Here is a 22,302-nt window from a genome sequence, read left to right as displayed (position 1 = left end):
GGTACTTTGGCCTTGTCTACACTGCCACTTAACAGCACTGAAACTTTCTCTCTCAGTGCTTTAACATTGGTAGTGGAGATGCCCTGTATGGCAACACTTGCAGCCATACAGCGCTGCCGTGGGAGCGCTCCCGCAGCAGCGCTTTGAAGTGCAGGTGTGGTCGCGGCGCCAGCGCTGGGAGAGAGGTCTCCCAGCGCTGCAGGTTCTCCACCCCCCCGTGGGGATTAGCTTACAGCGCTGGGGCACGGTTTACACTGGCGCTTTACAGCGCTGTAACTTGCTGCGCTCGGGGGTGTTTTTTCACACCTCTGAGTGAGAAAGTTGCAGCGGTGTAAAGCGCCAGTGTAGCCAAGGCCTGAGGGAGCCTTACAGCTAAATGCAAGGTGGAACAGACTGTTTAGCATAAGTAGTTAGCATATATTGTAGGGGACCATTCAAGGTAGAGTGGCCTGTTAACACCTGTAGTCATAGGACAAAAAGAGGTGTTAATGGGCACTCTACTTTGAATGGTCCCTTAGAACAACATTTCTCTGTGGAGTGGATTTTTCTGCACTAGAACAGTCTCCTGGGTGGAGATGAGGGAGAGGGGCAAAGCAGTGGCCCTTCCTTACAGTGCACAGCTATTGCTCCTGACTGTCTTGGGGCTTGGCTACACTTGAAAGTTGCAGCGGTGCTGCAATTAGTAACTGTCCACACCTGCAAGGCACATCCAGCGCTGCAACTCCCTGGCTGCAGCGCTGGCTGTACACCTGGTCTGGCTGGGGTGTAACGATTGCAGCGCTGGTGATCCAGCGCTGCTCGACAAGTGTGGACACACACCAGTGCTGTTATTGGCCTCCAGGGTATTAGCAGATATCCCAGAATGCTTTTATAAATTACTCTTTGTTTTGTTATGCAGCCTCTCTTTGTTTTGTTGTGAACTCAGAGCTCCGTTGATCCCGGAGCTGCTTATAACACAGCTCCTGTTTGCTGTGATCAATCTGTACCTGGCTGTGAACAATCAAATGAGATAATGAGGCAGGCAGGGAGTGAGTGTTTGCTTGACAGCGGGGAGTCCGTTTGGATGCAGGCTGTTTGCAATTAAGAGTTAAGACTAAGGGGTCGCGAACATTTTCTGATTTTTCAAGGCAGGAAGCTAAACACACAGTGTTGGCTCAAAAAATCCACTCTCTCTCTCTCTCCCCCCGCTCCCTGTCACACTACACCCCACCCCCCTCTTTTGAAAAGCACGTTGCTGCCACTTGAACGCTGGGATAGCTGCCCATAATGCATCACTCCCAACAGTGCTGCAAATGCTGCAAATGTGGCCACACACCAGTGCTGGTAGCTGTGAGTGTGGCCACACACCAGCGCTGTCCCTACACAGCTGTACGACCAGCGCTGTAACTCCCAGCGCTGCAACTTTCAAGTGTAGCCAAGCCCTTGGTGTTTGCTGGCACGCCAGCAGAGGATCAGTTCCCTGCACCAGGCAGCCTCCTATGGGCTCAGTGCCTCTGCAGGTATGTGGAGCCAGTGTGTAAGCTCAGCAGGCTTCAGGTTTCATCCCCTGGACTCTGGCTCTGGACTTCAGCCCAGGTGGCGGGGCTCGAGCTTGGAAAAAATGTCAGTGCAGCCACCAGCAAGGGCTGGTAACTGTACTCTGAGGCCACCAAAAAAATTGTTCTGAGAACCCCTGCCTTAGAATATGTGCTATTTATGCTGAACAATCTTTTTCACCTTGCATTTAGCTGTGATGCTCTCTTTGAGTACTTTTTCCAGACCTGAAAGATTTGTCCCACCAGCAGAAGTCGGTCCAATAAAAGATATTACCTCATCCACCTTGTCTCTCTAATGTCCTAGGACCTACACATCTACAACTACACTGCATACAATGATGGTAGATAGCACTTTCCATTTCAGAATTATTTTTACATACATTACATCATAGGGATTTTGTGGGGCTTTGTTACATAGGTAAGTATTATGGGTAAGATTTTTTTTAAAAAACAACAACACAGGAGGCGGTAGTCAGGCTCCTAAATACGTGGTCATATGCTCAAAAGCAGTGAGGTCCCATTGACTTCATTTGGCGCTGCTGGGGTGCTTTGTCCTCTTAGGGCCTGACCCAAAGCCCAGCTTCAGTGAATGGTGTTCAGCATGTAGACTTCCCATCAGGCATGAAGACTGGCGTGAGTCTCTCACGTGTTTTAAAAATCTAAGATTATTTTCTTTTTCAATACGGTAGGTCTAGAGGGACTGATGCAGAGAATTTGTCCGAATGGATGCCTTTAATATGTCTTTTTTGGGTTTTATTAAGTGTTCTACTATTTGTTTTGGATATCTTTATTAATGAAATATAAAACTATACATTTATCTAATATCAACATTGATTGCTATTTCTGTTGTTTTGCAGGTTCATGGAACCAGCTGTTATTGTTTGCCTAGGTGGAATCCTCCCTTTTGGATCAATTTTCATTGAAATGTGAGGGTTTTTTTGCATGGAATTAAGTTAGCTATTGCTAGTAAATATATTATGCCCGATCAGTTGAAACTGCTAAAAAGGTGTAGTTACGATATAATAAAGTTGCCTATTTCATTCAATTCTACTTAGGTATTTTATTTTCACTTCATTCTGGGCTTACAAGATCTACTATGTTTATGGCTTCATGATGTTGGTGCTGGTTATCCTCTGCATTGTGACAGTCTGTGTGACCATTGTATGTACGTACTTCCTGCTAAATGCAGAGGATTATAGGTGGTAAGTACCATTTTTGTTCATAAATGTCCTAATAATGTACTATCTCAGAATCATAATACAGATTTGCAAGAGACTTTCCCTATTGAAATAAAGTTTCTCTAAACACAAGTGGATTTTTTAAAAATCACCCTGTATCAAGCAAAGGCTGACATTAGAGTATGAATTGTTTGCAGTGTTGTTGTAGCCATGTTGGTTCCAGGATAACAGAAAAAAGGTAGATGAGGTAAATTCGTTTGTAGTAAGAGCATGTTGATCACACTCTCAAACTGTGTAGCCTAAAAAACAGAAGCTAATGAGTATTTGATATTACTGACAAATGTTTTCCTGGAAGCCTGCTTTTCGCATGAAGCACAACATGTTTAGACAAGTAGATTTTTTTTCTGCTGCAGATTTCTCTTGTACCATATGTTTTGTCAGGGAAATTTATTTTGTTTGGGCCATATCTGGTGGTGTGACAGACTTGTATGTGTTTTTCAGGCAATGGACGAGCTTTCTTTCTGCTGCATCAACTGCAATCTATGTTTACATGTATTCCTTTTACTACTACTTTTTCAAAACAAAGTAAGTGGTGATTGTATCTTGTATGTCATAGATCAGCATTTAGTAAATCAAACATTTGACCTAAAGAATTAAAAATAAGCTTACTTTGGAGTAACTGGTATATTGAGAAACTACAAAAAAAAGACTTAAGAACATAAGGGCAGCCATACTGGGTCAGACCAAAGGTCAGTCTAGCCCAGTTTCCTATCTTCCGACGTGGCCAATGCCAAATGCTTCAGAGGGAATGAACAGAACAGGTGATCATCAAGTGATCCATTCCCAGCTTCTGGCAAACAGAGGCTAGGGACACCATCCCTGCCCATCCTGGCTAATGGCCATTGATGGACCTATCCTCCATGAATTTATCTAGTTCTTTTTTGAACCCTGTTATAGTCTTGGCCTTCACAACATCCTCTGGCAAAGAGTTTCATAGGTTGACTGTGCGTTGCGTGAAGAAATACTTCCTTTTGTTTGTTTTAAACCTGGTGCCAATTAATTTCATTTGGTGACCCCTAGTTTTTGTATTATGAGGAGGAGTAAATAACACTTCCTTATTTACTTTCTCCACATCAGTCATGATTTTATAGTCCTCTATCATATCCCCCCTTAGTCATCTCTATTCCAAGCTGAAAAATCCCAGTCTTATTAATCTCTCCTCATACAGAAGCCATTCCATACCCCTAATAATTTTTGTTGCCCTTTTTTGAACCTATACCTGTGGTATAAATTACTATCTCCCTCTCTCTCTCTCTCTCTCTCTCTCTTTTTTTTTTTTCTTTTCAGAATGTATGGCTTGTTTCAAACATCATTTTACTTTGGTTACATGGCGGTATTTAGCACAGCCTTGGGGATAATGTGTGGTAAGTTCAGAATATACTCAAATCTGCTATGTATATATCATAAATTCACAGCTCTATTTTCAAAATGCCTTGTAAATAATTTTACTTCTGTATGTATCATTAAAGAAAACATACTATCCTTGAAAATAATCGTCCAATTTCTGGCTTATATGCTTGGTTTTTCATTTTATACCAGCCTAGTAGAACCACGTTTACGTGAACTGTTTTTTCAGAAGTGAAGACATATCTCCTATGTGCTATGCAGAAAACAAAAGACATCACTCTGCAGGGCTGAAAGAATAAATTAATACTATAATCAGAGGTTGAATTTCCAACACACCTGAGATTTGCACAATGAATTCCATATTAACTAGAGTCCTTTATCTGTTTTAGTTTGAGATTATTTCTTTAGCACCTGGAGGAGGAGCTAGATTTCCAGGCATCCATTTAAACTGTGCCCTAAAACTCTCAACTCTTTTTTTTTTTTAATTAGTTTATTTATTTATTTTTGAAATTTGAAAATGGAAGCCCTTAGTTCAGGAGTGGTCAGTTGAACAAATACTTCTCATTCTATTCACTGCTGACATACTCTCCCAGTACTAGGCTGAGGACATGGGCAACAAGGATTTTCGGCGCAGGCACTGAGTAAGGAAGATTCTGCCTTGAATTGTCACCCAGCAGTGAAATGTGTGAGCCTCATGCTGTAATGCAAAGGTTATAAAAGGGATATGGCTCCTGACTACCACTTTTTTTCTTTTTTTTTTTTTTGCCACTTAACTGCTTCAAGTGCTTGTAGCAGTCTAGCTCACACGAGACCTAAACTCTTCTGTAGTTTTGGGGGTTTTAGGGTAGTTAGGTAAGTCATTAATCTATACTATTCCAAAGTGTAAAAAACTTTAATCCCAAGGCTGTAGCATGCAACAGATCAGAATTAAATCACTGTGATGCAGCAAGGACACAGTGCTAGTAGCTGGTCACTACTATTAGCCATGAGGAAGTACATTACCCAGGTTATCTGTTTTGGCCTAGGCCATCATCTCCAGCCATGGCTCTTACAGACAGAAAGGAGGACTAGAGCTAACCATGGTAGAGGAGTCTTCACCCTTCCCAGGAATTGTAGTCCAAGACTCAAACAGTTCTGGGGCCATAGATACAATAGGGCACTTCACTTGACAGGAGGTAACTGAATGGTGCTTGACGGACTTTCTGGTAAGAGGGAGCCACACAGCAACAGCCCCAAATCCCTTGGTGCCAGTAAGCCTTTGATATGTTCTCTGGGGTTAAGAAATTTATGCCAGTTTCTCCACACAAGAGGTTCACTCTTTCTGAAGCTGTGTTCCCAGCACTGGATAAGCTAAAGTTCCATCTAAGGCTTTAAAACATAAAAACAAAAAACATTCTTCACACCCAAAAATCATGTCGGTAGAAGGAAAGGTGCACTAGGGCCCATGGTCCATCATTTGTCAGTGTCTCTGACACAGAGGTATTTTCTAGAGAATCCCTCAGCAGTACCATCTAAAGAAGCAGCTGTGAGCCTTGGCTCTGGTGCTGACATTGCCCCTGTGCTGAGTCCATTCTCTCCACCACCCCAGGACAGGACTGTGGTCCAAATGTCTTGCATCAAGAGGGATGGTTTCCTCCACTCATCTTTTTAGCAGGCTCAAATATCCAGTGAAGGACTCATGGATGGTCTCAGCACCATCTGGGATGGCGCATAGTGCTCAGTCTAGTAACTCTCAGTACCAGGGGTATCTTGGGAGTGGAGAGAATGCAGAAGAGACCTGTTTTTTCTGGAAAGGAATGAGGAAGCAAATGTTACAAATATTTACAAACGAGCAAAGAACACAGTGCTCTTTCATGCATTTGGTTTCACTGCTTGTTAGCTGCTGTTTGAGCAGACCTTTGGATAAGAGTGTAGTATGGAAGTTCACTTGGTGAATTTAGTATATTCACCTGTTGGCTTTTTTGGTTCTTTCCCTCACATGTTTTTGAAAGTGCAAATTGGTTCTTTCCCATTTTTGCACAATATGACTGGCTTTATTCATGCAAGCCTACAGTCTTATTTTACAGCTCCCTGCACATGCAAATATTTCTTTGCTCCGAGAGGGAGCACTTGCATACGGGTTACCGATGTCCATAAGGATTTGCAGGCTCAGGGCACAAATAGATTCAATATCCACCACTTATGCTTCATGCATATTTTTTCTTCTCTTTAGAAAGAGCCAAGAAGGTAATTTCATGACATTTACAAGGAAAAAGAAATGTGGGCTACTCTAAATTAAGTGCTTTTCTGACTGAAATCTCATCTTTCCTCTTCAAGTCTTTGGCACATTACAAGGTTCCCCCACTGTTCTGGCAGTCTCTCAGCTATTTTTTCGTTAGTAGGCTTTTATATACCTTTCAGCTCTATTTTTTTTCTTCTTCAAGTGTTCAGCCTGGTACTGATTAAAATGTCTAATGTCAGGAACTGAGTGTGTCCATCAGTTTTTGTAATTAAAATGTTTTAAAAGAAAATGGAAAGTGAAAATCTTTGTATGCTTTCTTGTTACTGTGAAAAAGTATTTGAAACAGTATTAAGGAGATATCTAGGTTTTTACTACCCAAATATTTCTTCAAAATCAGACAACAATCCATTTTGTGCATTAAATTCATATCCAGCACGGCTAACGAAGTGCATTAGAAAAATGTGCACTGTGCATGCTTTTTACTGCTGATCTATTATGAAACAATGCATGGAGGGACGATGCTCATGCACTTGGCTATCTGCAGGATCATGCAATTGGATGCTGTTGGAATCGATTAACATGAACTTGCCTGCTTTGGAGTCCCTGCACATTTAGGTCACCTATCCCGATCATAAATCTCTCGACTGTGTTTAGCTAACTCAGATTTCACACACTGTAAGGTACTTTGATGACTGGAGAACACTGCTTCCTGTAGAGCATGAGCGCTTTGAAAATGGCAGTATGGAGCTCCCTACAACTTCCCGACCTTTGATCTTAATGCAGGAGACAGATAAAACTTTAAAAATCCCCATCTCTTTAAATAGCATAGGGGGGAGCTCATCTGATCTGGGTAGCCATTCTTCTTGCTCTCATGGCTTACTAACTTCATATTGTCCATGCTTAATTCAGTTGCATATATGGTGCACTTGACAGATAAATACTTACATTGTTTACTCTCTTCCTTGGAGTTTCTTAACTCCTGTGTATACAAAATCACAACTCTGATTTGCATTAGTAGTTTTGTGGTATTAGGAACACAGAATCATAGAATATCAGGGTTGGAAGAGACCTCAGGAGGTCATCTAGTCCAACCCCTTTCTCAAAGCAACAGTAAGGAAACTGTTTCTTTTATGATTCAGGTGTTCCTGATTGTTTGTATCCTTTGAGTTTTGCTTTACATGCTTATGAAAGTTTATGGTTCTGATGAGATGGGACTGTTTACAGTTACTGCATTAAACAAGTATTTGCTCACAGATATCCTGTTAGCCAAGTCCCTTGAAAACCCCCCTAGCCAAAATACAATTTTTCTTACTTGATGGGTTATACCTGTAAGTAAAATTCTTACTCAAAAGTTACAAATAATAGTCTTTATACCTGGGTCTGGGTTCCAAGTAGTGTGTGTCAGGAACTCCTGTATCGCCAGTCTTCTAAGCCAGGGGTTCTCAACCTTTTTCTTTTAGAGCCCCCCCCCCCCAAACATGCTATAAAAACTATGGGGCCCAGTGGGGGCAGAGGACTCTGGACTTCAGCCACTGGGTAGGGAGAAGAGGGGGGACTGTGGCTTCTGTTCTGCAGGGGATTGGCTGTGTGGCACTCAAGGCTTCTGCCCCGCAGGGGTACTGGGGTTCAGGGCTTTAGACCTGGGGGAGCACCAGAGATGAGAGCTTTAGCCCAACGGCTTCACACTCAGCTTTAGTCCCGGGAACGGGAGGGGCCACCCGGGATTGGGGCTTTAGCCCCAGAGGGAGTACTAGGGCCCTGGACTCCCTGCGGCTTTGATCCTGGTTTCAGTCCCAGGAGGCGGGCGCCAGGCCTCAGGTCTTCAGCCCCATGGCTCCTTTCCTAGTTTCAGCCCCGTGGGGGCACTGAGCCTTGGGGCTCCCTGTGGTTGTGCTCTAGATTTTTAGCTGTGTGCTTCAGACACAGGGCCCTGTGGCCCCCTGAAACCAGCTCAAGGCCCCTCTAGGAGGCCATGGATCCCTGGTTGAGAACTGCTGTTCTATAGCTGATACCCTCACCTGGGGTAGCACACACTCTGTTCATTTCCTCTCTTGGCTAACACAGTGACGTTCTATGCTACTGGGGGCTTCAAGCCATACTTTGGATGCAGTCATAAATTGTCCCTCATGGATATGACTACTGCCCAAGATTAAGGGTAGGCCATGACTTGTTTCTGTGGCTGAAATCTGTGGCCTGAGGTCTCCTCCAAACTGCCAGGACCTAACTTGAATGTTTTAAGGGTCTGTTGGCCTCCCAAGCTTCTGTAGTGTCTGACATCACTATGCCCCAGAGGGCCTCAAAGCACAAGTGTCAGAATGCTTCAGAGTAGCTCGGCTTAAATAGAATTTAAACTGTTGACATTGTCTGCTTTGGTGCAGGCAGAACGTTACAAATTTCTCAGCAGTAGTTCAGCACCTTTAGAGTGGCCAGCTACCGCCGGCAAGGCTGGAAGGCAAGGTTTTGACATGCTCAAGGAATTCTGAAAACATCCCTGATATTTGACTAAGTTCAACACAGACTATTAGAGAAGACCACTAAACTAGCCTGGCCACATCTAGTCTTTCCAAGTCGTCAAGCAGTCTACTCCAACCCCAGTAGTACTGACTGAATTCATTTAATCCTATTGCCTTGGCCAAGTCATTAATACATACGCCATATCTGCTAGCTAGATAAAGCACAGTCATGATGCTGAACCTGCCTAGAATATCATATGCTGATACTTATGCCTCATGCTCTTATTGCTCTTGATGCGCTCCGTTCTGAACCGTTAGCTAGCTTGGTGCTGATGGCCTGATCTAACTCAGATGCATCTGGGATATCTTTTGGTTTCACAATCACAGCTTGCTATTTGAGGCTAATGGGAGGACTTGCTCAGTAGCCTGGAAGATCCAAAGGACTCCTCAGTCCTCATGAGTTTATAGGAAGTTTGAAGAGAGCCCGGATTTTTCTGCACTTTGAAACATCCCCATCCTGCCAGTAGCTTGGTTGTGCCTGTTCGTTCATTCCTTAACTGGTGGTTGAAGGATATGTATCAGGAATTTCAAAAGGGCTGAGCACAATTACTTTGCACCAAAGAATATTACAACTTACTTCCTCCCACTTCCCGCTCTCCCCCGCTCCCTCTGCCTCCCTGAAAGCTTATTGGTAGAGATGGCTGTGCATGTGAGTAAGATCTCTGGTTCAGCTCTTCTGGATCATAATTCTAAGCACGAAGGTGCTCTTTGGATCTCTCTGCCACTGCCACCATGATGCTGGAGTCACCCTAGTTCATACTGAAATACCTACATTCTTAGCTTGTGCCCATGAGCTAAAAGGAGTATATGAATGCCACATCTCAGACCAAAGCCTGTCTTCTCCTTTGGAGAGTCTTATGATATGTCTGCCTTTGTGCTGGGAGGTGTGATTCCCAGGCTGTGTAGACATGCCATGCTAATTGTGCTTGAGCTGGCACTCCAGCTACAGCAGTGATGGACACCTTTCTTCCCTATCCCTTGGAGAAAGGCTCCATATGTACCTTTCATCCTCCCCCATCCAAAAGTTCTGACGTGTCTCAGGAGAGACAAATAATCATCTTAAAAGCCCCATTTTGGTCAAGACGCATCTTATTCTTGATCCCTTTCGAAGTTGGCAGTGTTTAAGGTTTAGTTTCCTTTATGTGGCACTCTTAAGCTTTAATCAACCAGCATGACACTATTTTTTGGTTTACCTTTGTTTTATCCTGTGACCCATCATTGTAGTTATCTGAGCACCTTCCATGTGAAGTGTCTAGTGGAATTCATGGAGTCTCTGGTACTTTTCCCTTTTTGGGGTAGAAATTCTGCTTGGGTAGGGGTTTTGATTTGATTTTCTCCCTTTTTTGGTTTGGCTGGTAGAAGTGGGTATCAGTGAGTGCCATTCTTATGGTAGAAATGCTTTTCCAACGTGGAAAGTTTTTGCAGCATTTCTCTAAAGATGTTCAGGCTCTGGAATCACCTGTTCTTCTCTGGAAGTTTTGTTCATATCTGGATCTCCTTTTCAAGTGCTTTGGACCCCCTTTATCTCAGATGCTTCATCCTGGGCTTTAATCTGTGTTGTCGCAGAGGAGCACCAGTGTGAGTTTTCCATGCATAACCTATTCTGGAAAGAACATCTTAATAAACTTGGGCTTTTATCTGCAGTGGTTACAGTCCTTAGATTGTCGCACAGCTTTTGGTTTCATTTCACACCATAGAGTGGATCAGACTGGCTGAGTAACTGCAGTTCTCTTGATTCTTATCGAGTTTGCACCTTGGGTGTCATGTTAGCTTATCCTCACAGGTTGGCATCCGCAGTAACATTCAGTTTGTTCCTGTTTGGGAGGTATGCAGTTAGGGTGACCAGATGTCCCGATTTTATAGGGACAGTCCCGATTTTTTTGGGTCTTTTTCTTATATAGGCTCCTATTACCCCCCCCCCCCCACTCCGTCCCGATTTTTCACATTTGCTGTCTGGTCACCCTATATGCAGTACAGTCATGTAGCATTCTCTATGTTACTGCTTACTCAGCCTTGCGTATCCATCTTAAATTCTAGGTTTGGCCTACTGGAGTTGCAGAACCTGCTTCTGGAATGAGTTCTTGCTCTCTTGCCATCTGAGTGTCTAGTTTTGTTAGGAGGCCCTTTACTACTGCGATGTATTGTTCAATCTGAAACTGTTTCCACCCTCAAACATCTAATGTCCTGTTCCTTTATTACTGCTGTGGTCCAAGCATACTCGCCTCATGACTCTTACTAATTTGAAAACTGCAGGTTGCAATTTCCTTTTAACAACTTATTGCTATTCATTTCTACCTCATGGTGAGAAAAAGAACATTCACTTTCATAAAGTATGTAACTTATAATAAAACCCACCTACCCCAGAGATTTGGGAATGTTTTGCTTTCCACCCTTTGCTTGGAGAAAAGGACCTGGTTATTAGAAGCAGTAGGGGGCACTGCTATATTATCAGGGCAAGGGAGCATAGTCTTCTGGGCAGATGGTTTAATGGATTTAGATCTTTAGAGCTATGGGAGTTCTTGCCAGTTATTCACTGGGAGCATGGATAATTGTATACAGTTTGAGAACAAGTATTCTCAGGTCAATAATTGTCTTTTTTTCAGAATGAATGGCTTAAATGACTAAGAACAGTATATTTGTTTTATGTTAATAGTTATTAGGTGATCTCTAAAATATACATTTTATTTTTTGTTTTGCAGGAGCTATTGGTTACATGGGAACAAGTGCCTTTGTTCGTAAAATCTACACTAATGTGAAAATTGACTAAGGAAATAAGAAAACTGAACTATGGATCAGTTACTGTTTTCAATGGGGGATGAACTTGCACAACAAAAAGCGCAAGAAGAAAGTTGGGTTTTAACACTGGGCCTCGTGTGGGTCTCCATTTTGTGGATGGCTTAAAGTAACATCTATTTTCATTGATCCTAGATTCTTACTGACTGCTTTCTCCAACTGTTCACAGCAAATGCTTGGATTATATGCAGTAGGCATTACTACAGTACATGGCTAATCTTCCCCCAAAAAACCTAGCTCATTAAAGATGAATAGGCTAGCTCTCTTCAGTGAAGAGGACAAACAGTTTATTTCAAGAATTTGTTCCATTCAGTAAAAAGAGGGAAACTTGGCTGCTAAAACTGCTTGATTAGTAGTCTTCCTGGTACTTAACATTTCTAAATTATCTAAAAATGCTGTTCCAGAAAGATTACTTTTCTGGTTTTCACTGCCATTGTCAGGATAGAAGTATGTTTTGTATTTTGACTCTGGGTGCTTCTTTTGGTTCATTTGCAGTATCAGCTATCCCTACACCCATTTGTCTAAAAAATAATTTTAAAAATATATTAAACTCACCTGCATGTAATATATCAGCAATCACTCTAGTTGGACCAACTTCCCGTTTATTTATCTTTAAAGTAATATCCAGCTACATCTTAAAACCATCCAAAGAAGATACAGTCTGAAGACAGTGCAATTTACTGTACAGTTAGAAAGCAAAATGTTAAATGAAGAGGATGCTGTTTGTTTTTATTAAACGTTTTGAGGTCTAGATTAAAACAAAACCAGCGTTTTAACTGAATGTCTAAAGTGATTCTCCTTTTTTTTTCCAAAGTTAGTCTTTTTTTTGGTTTGGGTTTGAATGAAGGCTTTCCTTAAGACATTATAAAGTGGTAATAAGTGTATATAACATTAAATAATGTAACTTAGGTGTAGATCCCAAATGTATTTGGATGTACAGATTTACTACAGAGTACTTTTTTCTGATGATTCGGTGTACAAATGTGTGAATTTGGGTGGCTTTTTACATCTTGCCTGCCATTGCATGAAACGTTGGGGTTTCCTCACAATGTGTGTATGTCCTACTTTCTGGTCTGTTTTCTTTCTGAAGCTCTTACAGGAGTTAATATTTGTAATTTAGAACATTTTAATTTTTGTTTAATCCTATCTGGACACTTATGTAACATCTAAAGCACGGTTGCTTTAGAGTGTTCAGAAAACTAAAATAAACTTTTCAGACAAAAATGTTCTGATTGTCAAAATAGATGAATTTGCAGTTGAAAATGTTTGTTTAAAAAGGCAAGGCTATTGAATGCCATTTTCTGTATACAGTATTACTGTGCTTTTCAAATATCGAAAACCCACGCTTCAAAGTCTGAGAAAGTTTGCCTACATCCGGAGGCTATACAGTACAGTTCCAAAGATGGCCAGCTGAGAAAGATCCTTCTTGACTGAAATGTTTATGGGGAAATCTGTTGATCCAATTAGTATACTGGGGCGAAGAAATGAGGAGCACTAATATAAACGGGAAAATAAAGGTTAAGATTTTCTAAGACAAGTGAGTGTTAATTGTGTAGTATTCTTGGCTAGAGGGATTCTTCATTTGTTTTCATGAGAGATTTAAAAGCCAGTCAGCTTGGGATTTTGACACATGCCTTATAGGGATGGCTTTCATAAGACAGTCTGTTTGGAACATAACATCTGCCCCAGAAAATGCAACTTGTTGAATTAAAAAGAAAAAGGACAGTGACCCCATGCAATGGTATTTGTATTAATTATCCCTAAATTGTGTATTTACAAAACATACCATTATTGAGCTGAGGGATGAAATACCATTCCACCCTTGAAGAGGGGAGAACTGAACTCATAGGAAGTATTTTATTACAAGGTATGTTTCTAGAAAATTGTGCATCCTGTGTATATTTTATGTAAAGTATATGAGCTTTAAATGACTGGAACAAGATAATTCCACTGAATAGAGAGAATGTAGCCAAATCCAGAGATGTGAAAGAGGTTATATCCTACATATTCTGTTGAAATTTTACCCATATAGATCCATAAAAATCTCTCCACACACACTGATTTTCTTGGCCAATGTTAACTGATCTTTGCAGGAAAAGGGAAGTGGCATTTAAAGTAAGTGTATAGTTGGTTGTAGCTATATTTTGCTGTTTGACATAAGATAGTTGTAGTTTAAAAGCACATAGACTGACTGAAGGGGAGCATAAACTTGGTCAGCAATTATTTTGCCTTAATAAAATGACTGTTTCACAAAATGTAGACTTTAAACAAAAATGTTTTTTGTACTTGTTCCCTCTAGTGACTTTCCTAGCCCTCTTCTGTTGAATGTTCTTCTGAATGTAAAGTGAAAATCAGTTATCAAACACAATAAATACATTAAGTGCCCCATGTGGTACAAGATTTGGAAAGGGATTATTAATAATGGGTCTGTATCGCTGTATTTAGGGTACTGGAATATGATTGGTCTATCAGAAATGTCATAAATCATTTTTGAATCTCATTTAATTGGTTGTCTTGTAGTTGGATTTTTTTTTTTAATGCTACAGAATTGCATGCTGCATATTTCCTTTCTCCATCCTCTGGCATTATTAGCTTCAGAAAATCCAGACAGCACACTGTACTTTTTAAAGTGACATTGAAAAGATGCATTTCATTTCTGCAGGTATGTTCCTCTGGAGAAATGCTCTACGTTTTAAATAATTGACATTTTTACACTTCTATTCTAGTGCAGGAATAGGTGTTTTCTGCTTTTGAAGGATTGTGAAGTGTGACTGCTTTGTTATTTTGAACTGCTTGTCCTTGTCATGGTTGCTGTTTGAGCAGGGTTTAGTTATTAGCTCAAGTTACTGTGGATACCGCTTGAACCATCTCAGGTAATAGGATGTGGAAGCTCTGGCTTAGGCAACATAGCCCTTCCTCTATTGTGGATGAAATAAAGATCTTACGCCGAATACTTCTCCTACCATGGCCTCTTGTCAGTTTTTGAATTGGCTTTAAAGCCATCTGTTAGGAACTCTTCAGTTTGGCTCTTCCTATTTTAGTACAGATGACTTTTGTTGAATTTACTAAATGGTGATGTATAACAATAGCCCATCTCAGCCAAATGTGTTGGATATATTCAACGGTGAATGTTTTGAATTTCGGAAGGAATATGAATAGAATGCAGCTGTAGTACGTACTTCAGGAAAAAGGAGAATGCTACGTTAGAGATTTAAGTTGTTTATTTTGTAGTCATTTTTATTGGACTTTTGACATCTGGTTGCATAGGAGCATCAGTGTAACTTAAAATGCAGTTATAGTTGCAAAAGTGACTAGATAAAATTGATCGTGCCTGACTGAAAGCTCGCTGTCTCTGTTCAGAGGGATCTACTCATTTTAGTGGCAAATTTAGATTTTACTATTGTCAGCACTGCAGAGGCAACAGTAATGAGTTAGAATTTATTCTGGTTCTGTCAACAGTAAATTATAGTTGCACAACCCATTCAGTTACATATATGCAGTCCTACTGAAGGACATGGAACTAAGGACAGAATTTGGTCTGCTGAAATTTAGTGGTAATGATGTATAAACTAAAAAGAACCCAGTCTGAATTTCAGATCTTAGGACTACAGCTGGAGGCAACTCTTGTAAATTGAGTGTGTTTGAGCTAGACTCAAGTCTACACGCTGAAATTTCTTAAATTCCTATCAGCGTTGTCTCTGGTCCAGTGCTAGCACAGGTGGGACCTGTATAATAGTCAAGGATCTGATAGCTGGACCCCTTTTTGTCATTGTTTTTGCTAAACCTGCTGCAGCGGGACTCCCACCATTACTATAATCACTTCAGCTGAATTGGAAAGGGCTCCCAAGTGAATCAGATTTCCCGATTTCCCCCCCCCCCCAAACGTGGACAAGACTTGAGGCACAAATGTAATGCCGTTTGTTGTTCTGTTAGACTAGAACCAGACTTGAGAATGCAAAACTCTGTGCTGATGCATTTCCATCCTTCAGGAGCAGCTCTTCAGTTCTTTCATCTTTCCCAGTGTGGGAGTTCCAAAGTGTCTTTTTGGAATAGGAATGATTTCCTTCCAGAGAAAAATGCATGCAGTTAGAAAGCTAGGTAACTTTTTTTCTCTGGGAGATGCATTTAAATCCTAGAATTAATGCTAACATTTTGTTGTAATATGTTTGGGAGTTACCTAGGGCATGGGTTTTCAATCTGGAGGTGATAACCTGCTCTTTTTTCATGGCTAGGTAGAAGTGATCCTGAAACTTTTTTCTTTTGCAACCTTGGGGTCATGGTATAGCAAATGACCAATGGCTTTCAACTTGTGGTCCACGGACCCCTGGAAGTCCGCAGACCATGTCTAAGATTTCCAGAGGGGTTTGCACCTCCATTTGAAAGTTTTTAGGGGTCTGCAAATGAAAAAAGGTCGAAAACCATTGGTCTGTACAATTGCAACTCTTACAGTATCTTGTAAAGTGACATTAGCGAGTTCTAATGCATGGAGAAAATCTAAATAATTTGGGGGGAGGACCAAAAAAGGGTGCGCCCATTTGTTTGTTTTGAGAGAGGCTAGTCCTATATGCTGAATTAGCCTATGTTTGAAGAAAAACTGATGACGGTGTTTAGGCTCATGTTTAGGCTCTCTAAAGGTCTATTTTCAAGGCTTTTCCATTTCATTCTTATCAGTATACTGATAAGAGTATAAGAATTGCAAAAGATTCTTACAGAGGAAAGGTTGATACAAAACACAAGGGGAAAATTGTTACTTGCTGGTATATTAATCTTATAAGCACTTGTGGTCTGTGGAAACAGTAGCTTGCTATCCAGCAGTACTATCAAGGCAAGGCCATGTATTGGGTACTTGCTGAAGTTCTATGCGTTGTAACATACGTTTTTTTTTTTAAATAATTAAATTTAACCCCCCAGATACTTTCTTTATATTCTAGACAGAAGATTCATAAGAGTATACAAGAGTTCATGTGAAATATTCAAAAAGCAACTTCTATCTAAGGCTCCTTTGCATGAGTACACATAACATGTGCTGTGTTTTTATAATAGCAGATTAATATGCAAGTAGAATATTGCTTACATTTTACAGAAGAACTTGTTTTTCCACCTTTTGTAGCACAAGTTAGAGCGTGTTCCTGTTGTGATTAACTAGTTTGTTCATTACAACATGGCACTATCACGTAAAATGGATCATTTTGTTAAAAAGGTAGACAATGGCCAAGAACAAGCTGAAGTGCTTTGCTGAATAGGGATGGTTTGCTGAATTCGACCCCAAAGTAGAAGGGTGAACAAACTTGGAAAATTTTAAATATTTTTACAAAAATACTTTTTACTACAAAATTATTAAATGGAAGTTCGATCTGCACTGCAGGAATCTGTCACATTGAGGCCAATAAACTCCTTGTAGCCTTTTTAACTTCTTTCTGTGTAAGTGAGGGAACTTCACAGGTGAGGAAGTTATTCAATGCGTACAAGTGAAAAGTTTTATAAATGGAGGCAATATACTTTATGCCACAAGCCAGTTTAGCCAACAGTTGATAAATATTAGGATACTGAAGATTTACATCCTTTGAATTGGATAATTTCTCAAATCTTATTTGTATTTCAGCCCATAAACCTAACAAACAAATTTGCTCTGATCATGTAGGGATGCTTTTTACAGCAGTAGGTCTTGTTGGAAAAAGGCTGGCTAATGAAACAATAGATTTCTTTCTAGCAGAAGGATTTGAAGATGTACAGTGGCCAAGTTTTGGTGGAGCTTTGTAGAAGGTTGTTCTGAAAGTCCAGAGTGGTAATTGGTCATCTACCTGGTATGCAGAAGTGTCTACATCTAAAGTCACTTATTGCTGAGAATAATTCCAAGCATTAGGATCAGAGAATATCAGGAAATATTTAATTTCCTTAAAGGGAAGTTATTGTATGCAGTCTATTGTACTTCCGCTTTCTCAAGGTTTTTCTTATATCTGTAAATTTCCAATGCCTGTAATGTACCAAGGCAATAGAATCATAGTCTTAAAAAGAACCTCAAGGTTCAACAATAGCTAAAGCATGGCTTCTGTTGGCCTAGTTAGGAGGAGGGAAGGCTCCCTTTTTGCCGTCATCTGGGGTGTCTGCTGCTTAGGAATCACAAGCATCTTGGCTTAACTATCACTTTAATTTGCTAGGAAAGTGGTGTATTGTATGCATTGCTGCAAGCTGCTATCCTAGTGTGGGCTGTAGCAATGTGCCCTCACCGTGTAGTGCAACAATGGAATGGAAACTATTTGTTTCCTTCTTGTGTCTGGCCAGCAGTTAGCAGGTGAACTAATTAGCATTGTCCCTGCTTTATTTGGAAGTCTAATCAAAAGGAGGTCTAATGCTTTTACCAAAGCAGGAACACCTTCAAGCCTAAGAACTGGAGAAAATCTCATGTCAAATAACTCTGCTTTCTAATACAATCATTCAGTGTTACGGGGATGCAGTTAGGAACCTTAAATTCAGTATTTAGACTCTGTAAAAGCTTTTTAAACAGTTGTAATTACAACCTTTTTTCATTAGCTGAAAACGGTTTGTAGTTGAGCTTTAGTTTCTCTATGCCCTGCTCCCAAGAAGTGTTTGCAATTGCAACCCAAAACACTGCAGCATTGTCTGAGAATCTGAAGCTGGCCAGTTAAGCTTCCTTGTCTAACCCACACAAAGTGCAATAAACCAAAATCTGCATCAGTGGTCAAAGTAAGACTAAAAATATTGGTTTTAGTAACATGACACAGCAAAGGAAATCTAGGTTTAAAATGTTTTAAAGCTAAGAATGTCTTGGTCTTGAAAGTTAGATAAAGGTTTAGCATGTTCTGTGGTCAGTGATGATATAGCAGACTGTGCCACTGCGGTTGAGGTTAGAAATTTACCGGTATTTAGATAATCATGTAAAAATAAAAAAATTATGATAAAACATGGATAAGGAGTGCATTCTGTGTAATTAAGAAGGATCTACTCCTTTGGGGTGCAGCCAGCTTCCTTTTGCTAATTCATCAAACTAAAAACACTTTTGTGAATCAACAAATTAGTAACAAATTCAGGTAGTATATGCTACCAGGCTCTTCAGGAATGGACAACTCAGGGTGGATGTTGGAATGCAACTCTTCTTGCCTGATGGTAGAGGTTTAGAGGGGCGCTGTTAATTTCCAGCATGGGGTTTTGGGTTTTTTTTTGGGGGGGGGAGGTTGTGGCAGGAGAGACAACCTTCTTTGGAAAGACCAACGGACACATTCACAGAAGTCCAAACACCAGAGGAATCTTGCTAAATGTGGCCTGTATGGTTTTGTTTAACCCTATTGCAGCTGGCATCATTGGAAGCAATAGACTAGCTCAGTGGTTCACAAACTTTATTGATTCACAAACCACCTTCTTAAATGGTTGTGAAGTGAATTGATGGCACATCAAGCTCTCATACCACAATTTGGGGACTTCTGATTTAGCCCATCTTGCTCTTTCCTTTGTGAGAGAGGTCCTTTGTTTCTACCTGGGGCCCTTGTTCTGATAAAATGCAAATGTTAAGAAATATTGCAGGAAGTTGCTTTATTTTCCCAAGATTCAAGGACTGAACAATGGAGGGAAGTATTGTTTGATGTTTCTTTGGGACAGGGGAAATGGAATGACTCCTAAAATACTTTGCATTTACATAAAATCTTAAATTCAGTGATCTCAAAGCACTCTGCAAACTACGACCTACTTCCCAAAGTGTTGAGTCTGTTTTGCTTTTTTGAGTAATAGGGATAGGTCACTCCGATGTCTCCTAAGTTTTAATGTATAAATGGGTCTGGTTGCAAATGGTATAAATTATTTTTTCTGCTACCTGAAGCACAAATGTATTGGCCCATTTACCGATTTAGTACACAGAAAGAAACATTGGGATAATACACCTATAGAGAAATTCAGATAACTATTAACCACATCAAAATATTATGGCATAATTAACATTTGTTATAGAGGTAAAAAGCAGTATCGAGTGAGAGACAACAGGGATCAATAATGGAACCCAATTTAATTTCATTAACAACCTAGAGCTGTAACTTAGAGTATAATCAAATCCTGCTGAAAAGCCCAAACCAAAGAATAGGCAAACACAAAGGAAGTGGGAACCAACCCAAGTAGTGACAGAGAGATGAGAACAATAGACTGCAACAATGAATCATAGAATATTAGGGTTGGAAGAGACCTCAGGAGGTCATCTAGTCCAGCCCCCTGCTCAAAGCAGGACCAACACCAACTAAATCATCCCAACCAGGGCTTTCTCAAGCCAGGCCTTAAAAACCTCTAAGGATGGAGATTCCACCATCTCCCTGGGTAACCCATTCCAGTGCTTCACCACCCCTCCTAGTGAAACAGTGTTTCCTAATATCCAACCTAGACCTCCCCCACTTCAACTTGAGACCATTGCTCCTTGTTCTGTCATCTGCCACCACTGAGAACAGCCTAGCTCCATCCCCTTTGGAACTCCCCTTCAGATAGTTGAAGGCTGCTATCAAATCCCCTCTCACTCTTCTCTTCTGCAGACTAGATAAACCCAGTTCCCTCAGCCTCTCCTCATAAGTCATGTGCCCCAGCCCTCTAATCATTTTCATTGCCCTCCGCTGGACTCTCTCCAATTTGTCCACATCCCTTCTCTAATGAGGGGACCAAAACTCCAGGTGTGGCCTCACCAGTGCCGAATAGATGGGAATAATCACTTCCTTCGATCTGCTGGCAGTGCTCTTACTAATGCAGCCCAATATGCCATTAGCCTTCTTTGGCAACGAGGGCACACTGTTGACTCATATTCAGCTTTTCGTCCACCGTAACCCCTAGGTCCTTTTCTGCAGAACTGCTGCTTAGCCAGTCGGTCCCCAGCCTGTAGCAGTGCATTGGATTCTTCCGTCCTCAGTGCAGGACTCTGCACTTGTCCTTGTTGAACCTCATCAAATTTCTTTTGGCCCAATCCTCCAATTTGTCTAGGTCACTCTGAACCCTGTCCTCACCCTCCAGCATATCTACCTCTCCCTGCAGTTTAGTGTAATCTGCAAATTTACTGAGAGTGCAATTAATCCCATCATCCAGATCACTGATAAAGATGTTGAACAAACCCAGCCCCAGGACGGGCCCCTGGGGCACTCCGCTTGATACCAGCTGCCAACTAAACATGGAGCCATTGAGCCCAATAATGTTTAAGAAGCGTCATTTAAAATTAAATTAAAATGCTGATCTTACGCCGCCAGCCTGTTCAGCTTGCTGCCAGCCTGGGGTTCTATTCACCTAGGCCGGCAGCAGGCTGAGCAGGGCCTGCGGCCGGGACCCCAGACCTGGGTGGGGAGGTTTCAGGGGTCAGGGCAGAGGGCTGGGGGAGGGGGTTCAGGGCAGAAGGCTGGGGGGGGTTCAGGGATGAGGGCTGGGGGGTGTAGGGCAGAAGGGTGGGTGTGTGGGGGGTCAAGGGTCAGGGCTGAGGGGGTGCAGGGCAGAGGGCTGGGTGTGGGGGGTCAAGGGTCAGGGCTGGGGGTGGTGGGGTTCAGGGCAGAGGGCTGGGGGGGTGTTGAGGTGGGGGGTTCAGGGCAGAGGGCTGGGGGGTGCAGGGCAGAGGGCTGTGTGTGAGGGGGTTCAAGGGTCAGGGCGGAGGGCTGAGGGGTATGGGGGCTGCAGGGCAGAGTATTTGTGTGGGGGGTCAGGGCAGAGGGCTGGGGGTATGGGGGTGTAGAACAGAAGACAGTGGGGGTCAGGGCAGAGGTATGGGGCTGCAGGGCAGAAGGCTGAGTGTGTGGGGGGCCAAGGGTCAGGGCTGAGGGGTGCAGGGCAGAAGGCTGGGTGTGGGGTCAAGGGTCAGGGCTAGGGCTGTGGGGGTGCAGGGCAGAGGGCTGGGGGTGTGGTGGGGTTCAGGGCAGAGGGATGGGGCTGTGGGGATGCAGGGCAGAGGGATGGGGGTGTGTTGAGGTGGGGGTGCAGGGCAGAGGGCTGGGGGCGCAGGGCAGAAGGCTGTGGGTGAGGGGGTTCAAGGGTCAGGGCAGAGGGCTGGGGGGTGCAGGGCAGAAAGCTTAGTGTGTGGGCGGTCAGGGCAGAGGGGCGTGGGGGATGTAGAACAAGACAGTAGGGGATCAGGGCAGAGGGATGGGGGTATGGGGGCTGCAGGGCAGAGTGTGGGGGTCAGGGCAGAGGGCTGGGGGCATGGGGTGTAGAACAGAAGACAGTGGGGGGGATCAGGGCAGAGGGATGGGGTGTGTGGGGCTGCAGGGCAGAGTGTTTGTGTGGGGGGTCAGGGCAGAGGGGTGGGGGGTGTAGAACAGAAGACAGTGGGGGGGGATCAGGGCAAAGGTATGGGGGCTGCAGGGCAGAAGGCTGTGTGTGGGGGGGGGGTCAGGGCAGAGAGCTGGGGTGCTCGGCTCGTAGGGGTGCTCCCAGCCCCCTGCCCTGAGCAGCTCATGGCAGGGGGCTGGAAGGGATATGGTCCCTGTTCCAATCCTTTCCCCAAGGCTCCGTCCCTACCTCTCTCTGTCCCCTCTAGGGAACTGCCTGCACGCTGTTGCTCTTCTCCCCTCTCCCCCTTGCTGGGGCCGTCAGCTGATTGGCACAGGGAAGGAGAGGGGGTGGGGCAGGAAAGCACCACTCTGGGGGAAGAAGCAGGGGAGAGGGAAGCTTGGTTGCCACAGAACCAAGCTTCT

The 22,302-nt window shown here is 42.6% G+C and overlaps 1 protein-coding gene and 1 long non-coding RNA gene across 4 annotated transcripts in view; one reads left to right on the top strand and one right to left on the bottom strand.

The window, feature by feature from the left end:
- Positions 1 to 13,376, top strand: part of TM9SF3 (transmembrane 9 superfamily member 3) — a 91,979-nt gene extending 78,603 nt beyond the window's left edge. The window contains exons 11-15 of the mRNA XM_039480864.1: positions 2,393 to 2,461; positions 2,591 to 2,737; positions 3,215 to 3,298; positions 4,061 to 4,137; positions 11,554 to 13,376. Coding sequence (XP_039336798.1) covers positions 2,393 to 2,461; positions 2,591 to 2,737; positions 3,215 to 3,298; positions 4,061 to 4,137; positions 11,554 to 11,621 — 445 coding nt within the window. The 3' untranslated portion in view covers positions 11,622 to 13,376. The remainder of the gene's footprint in view (positions 1 to 2,392; positions 2,462 to 2,590; positions 2,738 to 3,214; positions 3,299 to 4,060; positions 4,138 to 11,553) is intronic.
- Positions 1 to 22,302, bottom strand: part of LOC120368624 — a 29,097-nt gene that overhangs the window by 2,743 nt on the left and 4,052 nt on the right. Inside the window, exons 2-3 of one of the 3 annotated variants that reach the window (XR_005582699.1) lie at positions 10,048 to 10,452; positions 4,651 to 5,906 (exon numbers count right to left, since the gene is read on the bottom strand). This is a non-coding gene — a long non-coding RNA (uncharacterized LOC120368624). Of the gene's footprint in view, positions 1 to 4,650; positions 5,907 to 10,047; positions 10,458 to 22,302 lie in introns of those variants that run through there. The other 2 variants (XR_005582698.1, XR_005582697.1) reach the window with 2 other exon arrangements.

Source organism: Mauremys reevesii, linkage group 7 (genome assembly GCF_016161935.1).
Source record: "Mauremys reevesii isolate NIE-2019 linkage group 7, ASM1616193v1, whole genome shotgun sequence".
Taxonomy (NCBI): Eukaryota; Metazoa; Chordata; order Testudines; family Geoemydidae; genus Mauremys; species Mauremys reevesii.
The sequence above is the reverse complement of the archived record's forward strand: the minus strand, read 5'-3'. Positions and strand labels throughout refer to the sequence as shown.